General features: G+C 74.4%; 1 protein-coding gene across 1 annotated transcript; it reads right to left on the bottom strand.

The window, feature by feature from the left end:
* Window positions 1-3,117: 3,117 nt before the first annotated feature.
* Window positions 3,118-8,893, bottom strand: ARFIP2 (ADP ribosylation factor interacting protein 2). Its single transcript, XM_065057745.1, is given in 11 exon segments — window positions 3,118-3,502; window positions 4,270-4,444; window positions 4,518-4,609; window positions 4,611-4,676; window positions 5,189-5,410; window positions 5,485-5,600; window positions 6,464-6,556; window positions 7,357-7,434; window positions 7,437-7,464; window positions 7,553-7,659; window positions 8,760-8,893. Coding segments are annotated over 10 exon segments (1,125 nt in total). The 5' UTR covers window positions 7,652-7,659; window positions 8,760-8,893; the 3' UTR covers window positions 3,118-3,346.
* Between the last annotated feature and the right edge of the window lie 974 nt (window positions 8,894-9,867).

Below are 9,867 nucleotides of genomic sequence, written 5' to 3'. Positions count from 1 at the left end.
CCGCTCAGTGCCCCCCTTGCCCCGCTCGGACCCCCTGTCCCGCTCAGTGCCCCCTTGCCCGGCTCGGTGTCCCCTGTCCCGCTCAGTGCCCCCCTTGCCCCGCTCGGACCCCCTGTCCCGCTCAGTGCCCCCTTGCCCGGCTCGGTGTCCCCTGTCCCGCTCAGTGTCCCCTGTCCCGCTCGGTGCCCCCTGCCCGGCTCGGTGTCCCCTGTGCCGCTCGGTATCCCCTGTGCCGCTCGGTGCCCCCTGCCAGGCTCGGTGCCCCCTGTGCCGCTCGGTGCCCCATGCCAGGCTCGGTGCCCCCTGCCCCACTCGATGTCCCCTGTCCCGGTCGGTGCGCCCTCGGGGCTGCGGCGCCCGGTTGGAACCGGCCCCGGGAAGGCAGCCAGCGCAGGGAACGGAACCGGCCCGGCCGCGGTGCTGCCAGCGGGACGGCGGCTACCGGCAGTGCCGAGACCCCCGGGACACCCCCCAGGGACACCCCCCAGGGACACCGTCCCCGAGGAACGACCCCCGAGCCCCTGTCCGGGTCCCCCCCAGCCCCCTCCCCTGGGGTCGCTCCCCGTGTCTCCTGTTCCCGGGCCATCGGGAAAGCCCCGCAGCCGGTACCGGTTCCCGGCGGGGCTCCGGGGAGCTCAGAGCGGCTGGGGGCGGATCAGAGGCCCCTCGCCCCAGCACAGACGGCAGCGGGTGCCCAGGGAGTGTCTGGGGGGCGCAGGAGACCCCAGCGCCCCGTCCCCCGAGCCGGGGCCGGCACCGGCAGCAGCTCCTCCCGCGGCCTCGCCCGGTTCCCGCGCACCCGGTGGCCGCTGCGACGGAGCCCGAGCGCCCGCTGGTGCGCGAGCCCTGTCACGCGTGTCCCCGCTGCCGTGGGGACGGGTCCGGGCTCGTCGTCTCCGCTGTCCCCGGGCGGCCCCGTTCCCGCCGCGGGGCAGGACCCCGAGCGCCGGGACACGACCCCTTGTCCCCCGACCGGGCTGCGGCTGCGCCCCATGGGCAGCGACGGCCACCCCGCGACCCCACAGCTGCGCGTGTGCAGCGGGCACGGGGGACAGAGGACACGGGGGGACAGAGCGGGCACGGGGGGACAGAGGACACGGGGGGACAGAGCGGGCATGGTGGGACAGAGGACACGGGGGGACAGAGGACACGGGGGGACAGAGCGGGCATGGGGGGACAGAGGACACGGGGGGACAGAGCGGGCACGAGGGGACAGAGGACACGGGGGGACAGAGGGGACATGGGGGGACAGAGCGGGCACGGGGGGACAGAGGACACGGGGGGACAGAGAGGACATGGGGGGACAGAGCGGGTACGGGGGGACAGAGCGGGCACGAGAGGACAGAGGACACGAGGGGACAGAGGACATGGGGGGACAGAGTGGGCACGGGGGGACAGAGGGGACAGAGCGGGCAGGGGATGAGGGGACAGAGGAAATAGAATGGGCAGGGGACGAGGGGACAGGGGGGATAGAACGGGCAGGGGACGAGGGGACAGAGTGGGCAGGGGATGAAGAGACAAAGGGCACAGGGGATGAGGGGACAGAACCGGCAGTGACAAGGGGACAGAACCAACAGGGGACGAGGGGGACAGAGCAGGCGGGGGCTGAGAGGACAAGGGGGCAGAGCCCAGGACCCCCGGCGCTGGGGAACACGGGGCAGGGGGCGCTCCCGGTGCCCCCAGGTCCTCGGGGGGAGCCCCGGGCTGCGCTGGGACGGGCCCACAGCCCCACCCCCGCCTGTGCCCACGTCCCCGTCACCCCCGGCCGTCCCTGTGTCCCCATCACCCCCAGCGCGGGGCCATGATCGTACCGTTTATTCTGGAGTCGTACGGGGGGGGGGTCAGACCTTCACCGGGACGGGGGTGTCAGATCCAGACGTTAAATTACCCAGGATTAAATTAGCAACGGAAACGAACTGTCTTGTCTCAGGAGAAAGTGCCCAGTGCTGCGGGTGGGGGGCTGGAGGCGACGCGGGGGGCGCGGGACCCCGGCCGTGCCCCGCACACCCACGTGCATCCGCCGGGACGGGCACGTTTGGTCCTTGGGGGGGTCCCGCGGCTCCGGGGTCCAACCCACCCCCCCCTCACCAGCAGCAGCGCACAGAGACCCCCCCAGGCCCGGGATCCGCAGGGACACATGCAGCCCCGGGGACAGGGCACAGGACCCCCCCAGACCCAAAGGGACACGTGCAGCCCCTGGGACATGGCACAGGACCCCCCCAGACCCAAAGGGACACGCGCAGCCCCGGGGACAGGGCACAGGGCCCCCCCAGACCCAAAGGGACACGTGCAGCCCCGGGGACAGGGCACAGGACCCCCCAGACCCAAAGGGACACGCGCAGCCCCGGGGACAGGGCACAGGACCCCCCAGACCCAAAGGGACACGCACAGCCCCAGGGACAGGGCACAGGACCCCCCCAGACCCAAAGGGACACGTGCAGTCCTGGGGACAGGGCACAGAGCCCCCCAGACCCAAAGGGACACGTGCAGTCCTGGGGACAGGGCACAGGCCCCCAGACCCAAAGGGACACGTGCAGCCCCAGGGACAGGGCACAGAGCCCCCCCAGACCCAAAGGGACACGTGCAGTCCTGGGGACAGGGCACAGGCCCCCCCAGAGCAGCGATCCGTGGGGGACATGTGCAGCCCCGGGGACAGGCGGGACAGCCCGTCCTGGGGGGAGTGTAGTGTGAGGTGGGGGGGCCTGGGCCGGCTGGGGGGGGAGTGTGAGAGCAGCTGCCCGGGAACACCGGGGATCAACCGGGAGCACCGGGGATCAGCCGGGAGCACCGGGGATCAGCCGGGAACCCTGGGGAACAGCTGGGAACACGGGGGATCAGCCGGGAGCACTGGGGATCAGCTGGAACACTGGAGGGGCTGCGGGGAGGGAGGGGGCGCAGCCCCAGCGCCGGGGAGATGGCAGGACCATGGGTGCCGGTGCAGGGGGGGGCACCCGCAGCCCCCAGGATGGGAGGGGGGCACCCGCAGCCCCCAGGATGGGGAGGGGGGCACCCACAGCCCCCAGGATGGGGAGGGGGGCAGCCGCAGCCCCCAGGATGGGGAGGGGGGCACCCGCAGCCCCGGTGCTGCTCCTGTGCAGCTCCATCTTCCTTTGGGAACGAGCGCCCTGCCCAGGGCCGGGGGTGCAGGGAGGCCCGGAGCGTCCCCCCACCCCAAGGCGCGGGCGGGGGCCGGGGCGTGTGGTGCAGCCGGGCAGGGGGCGCTGCCCCCGGGGGGCGGGGGGCTCCCGGCCGCGGTGCCGGGCTGTGCGCGAGGTGGGGGCCCCGCGGGCCCAGCGCCCCGCTCCCCCAGGCCGAGTCGAGGTCCGTGGCCCCCCCGGCAGGCCGCTCACTGCTCCTCCAGCCAGGACGGCTTCTCGGCGCCGGGGGTCTTGAGCTTGATGTTGAACTGCTTGAGCGTCTGCTCCAGCTGCTGCTGGTTCCCCGCAAAGTACGCGGAGATGGCGTTGTGGAACAGCAGCAGCTGCTTGTGCATCACCTTGATCTGCAGGGGACAGGGACAGCGCATGGGGACAGAGACACCGCACCGCAGAGGGACAGGGACACCGCAGAGGGACAGGGACACCGCACGGGGGTCAGGGGACAGGGACACCGCACCGCAGAGGGACAGGGACAGATCAGAGCTGCAGGAGGGACAGGGACAGGTCAGAGCTGCAGGAGGGACAGGGACAGGTCAGAGCTGCAGCAGGGACAGGGACAGGGACAGGGACGGGGTCTCAGAGCTGCAGCAGGGACAGGGACATGGACAGGTCAGAGCTGCAACAGGGACAGGGACATGGACAGGTCAGAGCTGCAGCAGGGACGGGGACAGGGATGGGGTCAGAGCTGCAGCAGGGACAGGGACATGGACAGGTCAGAGCTGCAGCAGGGACAGGGACATGGACAGGTCAGAGCTGCAACAGGGACAGGGACATGGACAGGTCAGAGCTGCAGCAGGGACGGGGACAGGGATGGGGTCAGAGCTGCAGCAGGGACAGGGACATGGACAGGTCAGAGCTGCAGCAGGGACGGGGTCAGGTCAGAGCTGCAGCAGGGACAGGGATGGGTTCTCAGAGCTGCAGCAGGGACGGGGACATGGACAGGTCAGAGCTGCAGCAGGGACGGGGACAGGGCCAGGACCCCACTCAGCCCAGGACAGGGGGTCAGCTCCACGAGCCATGACAGCGCCAGGGGGACGGAGCCCAGCACTCCGCTGGCTGCCCCCCGGCAGGCAGGACTGGGGCCGAGGACACCCAGCCCTCAGCCCCGCACCTTGTTCTCCTCCAGGAACTTGAGCTTGATGGCCACGTCCGCCCGCAGCTTCTCGTACTTGTCCTTGTGGCTCTGGAACTGGCTCTGCGCGGCGTCCAGGCGGCACAGCGTGCCGGCGTCGCGCGGGCCCATGCTCAGCTCCTCCAGGTCCGTGCGGTACGCGTCGTACTCCAGCCTGCGCGGGGACGGCGTCACAGCCCCGCGGCGCCGGGACGCGCCGCACCCGCCGCACCCGCCCGCGGCTCTACCTGGCGGTCTCGTACTGCTTGACCGTCATGAGCGTGTCCTCCATGGTCTTGTTCACCAGCGTGTTGATGCTGGACACAAAGAAGTTGACGGCCGCCCAGCAGCGTCTCCCCGTTCTTGCAGAGCAGCTTCTGCGTCTCCGCGTTGTAACCGAACTCCTCCTGGGAGGGGAGGGCAGGTCGGGGTCTGTGCCGGGCCCCGGGTCAGCCAGGTGCGGGGACACGGCCCCACGTCCCCATGGCCGCTGCCGAGCATGGTTGGCCCCGAGCCCCTGCCCAGGTGTCCCCGACCTCTTCACTCCTCCCCAGGTGTCCTCGAGCTCGCCACTCATCCCCAGGTGTCCCCGAGCTTCTCCCCAGGTGTCCCCGACCTCCTCCTGCTCCTCCCCAGGTGTCCCTGAGCTCCTCCCCAGGTGTCCCCGACCTCTTCACTCCTCCCCAGGTGTCCCCGAGCTCCTCCTGCTCCTCCCCAGGTGTCCCCGAGCTCCTCCTGCTCCTTTCCAGGTGTCTCCAACCTCCTCACTCCTCCCCAGGTGTCCCGGAGCTCCTCCTGCTCCTCCCCAGGTGTCCCCGAGCTGTCCTGCTCTCCCAGCCACACAGGTGCTGCAGGACCAGGCTGGGTCCCCGGGTCCCCTCCCCGGCGCGAGGGGCTGCGGACGCCCCCCCGGTCAAACCTGCAGCTCCGGGGACTTCTGGCTGAGGTCGGCGAAGGCGTCGCCCAGCGCGTGCTGCGTCTGCACCAGGCTGTAGAAGTGGTTGGTGAGCGCCCGCGCCAGCTGCAGCACGCACTCGTACTTGCGCTTGGTCTCGCGCAGCAGCTCGATCTGCGTCTCCAGCTCCAGGTCCACGGTGCGGGAGCCGCGGCCGAACCGCTCCGAGATCAGCTGCTTGGTGCACTGCGGGCCGGGACGCGTCAGGGGAGCCGCGCGGCCCCTCCCGCGCCCGGGGGGCTCCCCTGGCACCCGCTCACCTTGTACGTGTTGATCCCCCACTTCTTGACGATGTCAAACTTCTCCACGGCGATGCCGCGGACGATCTCCTCTCCCCCGGCGGCGGGGCCGGCGTGGGGCTGGTGCAGCGCGGAGCCTGGGGCAGACACAGCGCCTGGCACCGGAGCCAAACCCACCCGTGCGTGCGGGGCGGGGGCGGCCTGGGGCGCCGTGTGGGGACTGCCGGGAGCACCAAAACACCCGGCGCAGCAGAGCGGGGTCCGGCAGCACCGGCGCTGTGGGACCCGCCCCTCGCGGCTCCCGGCCCCGCGCAGCCCCGTGCCGGAGCAGACGTTCCCCGCCAGCGGCGAGCGCGCGAGCCGGGCGTTACGGTGCTCGGGCCGCTCTGGCGCTGAGCACCCACCGCCCAGCTGGTGGGCACCGGGACCCGACGCCCGGCGCGCGCTGCGGGGAAGCTGCTCACCAGCCCTTTGGGGTCCTGGCGGGGCCAAGCGGTGGCACCGCAGAAGGCACCGGCCCCGGGTGCCGCAGGGCCAGGGCTGCCCCTCGCCAGGTGACCCCGGCACCGCCCATGCTGCACCGTGATCCCGGCAGCCCCGAGCCACGTCCTGCCCCACTGGCAGTGCCTGGGCGGCACGCGGGCGGGCTCTGTGCCACGGGAGCCGGCACACAGGTGGGCTCCGTGCCACGGGAGCCGGCACACGGCACACGGGCGAGCTCCGTGCCACGGGAGCCGGCACACGGGCGGGCTCCGTGCCACAGAACCATCTCCTGCAGCCGGCACCGCCAGGTCCCAGCTCTGAGCCACCCGCTGCTCCGGCAGCGCTGTCCCTGCCCCCGGTACCAGGTCTCTGCCACAGCCGCAAGGCCGGTGGGCGCTGGGAAGCTCTTCCCGCGGCCTCACTGCTGGCACCGTGGCGCCGCCGCGGCTGCAGCCCAGTCACTGCGAGGGGCCCGAGGGACCCCACGCTCCCGTCCCCAGCCCCACGGCCGCAGTACCTGAGGCACCGGCCGGGTCGGCCATCCTGCTGGCGGCAGCCGCGCTGGGGGACACGGGTGCTCCTCGGGGCGGGTGAGGTTGGACAAGGCACCCTGGAAACGGGGGGGTGGCGGGCGGGGAGCGCAGGGACAGGGGGACGGGCACGGGGACGGCCGGGACACGGGACGAGTGTGCGGGCGGGACGGCAGCGGGACAGCAGCGGGTGAGACGAGCGTGAGGTGACCGCCGAGGACACGGGGGCTGCAGGCGGACACCGCGCCCTCCGTCCCCTCGGCCGGGGTCACCGTGCCGCGGAGCGGGACAGACGGACGCTGGATGGCAGCCGTGGCAACTCCTTGGCACAGGCAACGGGAGGGAACGCAGCGTCCCCCGCGCCGGGAAACCCGCGCACCCGCTGCACACGTGGGAGGGACAGAAAGGAACGTGTGACAGGACCCCGCGGGGCAGAGGGTGACACGGCGGGGACAGACCTGCCCTGGCACCGCTGGCGGGGGTCCAGCCCAGCACCACCGGCACTCACCGCAGAGCCACGGCTGCCCCTGCGCCCCGCCACAGCTCCCGGGACACCGGGACCGGCAGAGCTGCCGTGGGGGCACACACAGGGACCGGCACAGCTCCCGGGGGGCTCACAGCCGCCTGCCCTGCCCCCTGCGCAGCCCAGCCCCCTCCTCTCGGCACAGCCGCGCGGCACCCGGCGCCTCCTGGAGCAGAGCGGTGGCACCAGCGTCTCTCTGGCCACCCCTCCGCGCAGTGCGGAGCCGGCCCGGCACAACTGCAAACCGGGGCCCGGGGTGCCGCACACCCACAGCGGGGCCCACAGCCGCCCGCGGTCACCGCCCGGGGGAGCGCAGGGGAGGGGGGCGGCCCCCCAGCGCGGCGCAGCCCGTCCCACCTTTGATGGCGCCGGTGGGGATGATGCCCTCGGCCGTGCCCCCGTAGCCGCCGGACACGATGCTGGTCTCGTTGAGGTTGGCCCCGACACCATCACCTGCTGCAGGTCCTGGGTGCGGGGGACACGGCGGCTGAGGCGCAGAGGGGACGGGGGACAGCGCGGCCCGCAGAGGGCACGGCGGCACCGCGGCACAAACCTGCTCCAGGCTGTCGTCCTCGGGCAGGCTGCCCGCGTCGCCGTTGCTGCTGATGGGGATCTCCATGGTGGCCGCCTTGCTCATCATCCCGTCCGACATGGCAGCGCCTGCGGGGACACGGAGCTGCCGGCGCCGCCGGGGACGGGCGCCCGCGGGACCGGCCCCAGCGCCATGGAACCGAGGGGCCGAGCCTGGGCTGCGCTCCCCATGGCGCAGGGAAGGGGACGGCGGGGGCAGGGGACGGGGGGTTCCCTGGGACAGCGGGGCAGGGGACGGGGGGTTCCCTGGGACAGCGGGGCAGGGGACGGGGGGTTCCCTGGGACAGCGGGGCGGGGGCGGGGGACGGGGGGTTCCCTGGGACAGCCGCCCCGGCACCGCCTGCAGGTCCCCGAGCCCCCTGGAGCCACCGCAGCCCCGCTCCGTCACACCGCGGCGTGGCCGTCCCCAGCCGCCCCGCGCCGGCCCTGGCGCGGCCCCCTTGCCCCTCGGCTCGCGGGTTCGGGCGCGGGGCCCGCGCTCCCCCGTCCCTCGTGAGCCCGGGCCCCGCGGTGTCCGTCTGTCCGTCTGTCCGCACGGCGGGAGCTGGCGCGGTGCCGGGGCCAGCGCCACGTAGCAGCGGAGCCGCGGCGCCCGGACCGGTCCGGGCACATTCCAGAGCAGGTGGAGTCCCCCCCGCTCCGCTAGCGGCCCCAGGGGACACGGCCCGGACCGGACCCGGGACAGCCCGGGGGGGGACACACGGGACAGCCCGGGGCGGGGGGGGACACACACGGGACAGCCGGGGAGGGACACACACACACACACACACACACACACACACACACACACACACACACACGGGACAGCCCGGGACACACACACACACACACACACACACACACACACACACACACACACACACACACACACACGGGACAGCCCGGGGGGCGGACGCTGCGGCCCGGCCCCGCTCCCTGCCCCCCCCGCTCCCGGGGACGCCCCTCGAGCGGGCCCCCGGCAGCGCGGGCTCCCCGAGGCCCCGCCCCCCCCGCGGCCCGCGCGGGACCCGGGCACCGGCCGTTACCGGCAGCGCTGCCGCGGGCTCACCTGCCGGGCTCCCGGGCTCCCGCTCCCCGCCGCCCCGGGCCCCGCCGCCCCGGGCCCCGCTTCCCGTTCCCGCCCCCCCGCTCTCCGTTCCGGTTCCGGTTCCGGTCTCGGTCCCACCCACCTGCGCCGCGCGGCCCGGCCGGGCCCCCCCGCTCCGCTCGGCCCGCGACACGCCGGAAGTCGCGTCGCGCCGCGAGCGAGGGCCGCCGGGATCCCGGACGTGGCGTCACCGGCGGCGCCGGGCGGAAGCGGCGTCTTTCCCGGAAGCGCCTTCCCGGGCGGAAGCGGCGCCGCGGGCGGGCCCGATGGACCCGGGGGCCGAGCACCGGCAGCAGCTGCGCAGCGTGAGCGGGCGGGGGGGCGGGGCCGGGCGCGGGGGGCGGGGCGCGGGGGGCGGGGCCGGGGGGCGGGGCGGGGCCGGGGGGGCCGAGGGCCCGGTGCCGTGCGGTGCCGCGGGCTGAGCGTCCGGTGCCGCCCCCGCAGCTGAGGGACTTCCTGCTGGTGTACAACCGCATGACCGAGCTCTGCTTCCGCCACTGCGTCTGCAACCTCAACTACCGGCTGCTCACCGGCCGCGAGGTCAGGCGGGACCGGGACCGGGAACCGGGGACGGGGGAACCGGGCGTGGGGGAACCCCGGGACGGGGGAAACCGGGGACGGGGGAACCGGGGACGGGGGATCCGGGACGGGGGAACGGAGGATGGCGAACGGGGATGGGGGAACGGGGACGGGGTAAGTGGGACCGGGGGGGACCCGTACCGGCTGCAGGTCCCCGTCCCGCTCCCCCGTCCCCTTCACCCCCCGCGTCTCTCGCCTGTCGTTCACACCCCCCTCACCCCCCGTGTCTCACTCCCGCCCCGCCCCCCCCCGCCCCCGCCCCCCCGCCCCGCCCCCCCGCCCCGCTCGCCCCGCCCCGCTCGCCCCGCCCCCCCCCGTCCTGCCGCCCCCCGTCCTGCCCCGCCGTCCTGCCCCCCCATCCTGCCCCCCCCGTCCCGCTCCCCCCGTCCCGCCCCCCCCGCCCCGCTCCCCTCGCCCCGCCCCCCCCGCCCCGCCCTCCCCGCTTCCCCGTCCTGCCCCCCCCGTCCCGTCCCCCTGCCCCGCCCCCCCCCGTGGCCCCCGCCCGGTGGTCCCGCAGGAGTCGTGCCTGGACCGGTGTGCGGGGAAGCTGGTCCACTCCAACCACCGCCTGATGGGCGCCTACGTGGCGCTGCTCCCCGCCGTGCTGCAGC

Source organism: Columba livia, chromosome 1 (assembly GCF_036013475.1).
Source record: "Columba livia isolate bColLiv1 breed racing homer chromosome 1, bColLiv1.pat.W.v2, whole genome shotgun sequence".
Taxonomy (NCBI): domain Eukaryota; kingdom Metazoa; phylum Chordata; class Aves; order Columbiformes; family Columbidae; genus Columba; species Columba livia.
This window is presented reverse-complemented; position numbering and strand designations above follow the sequence as displayed.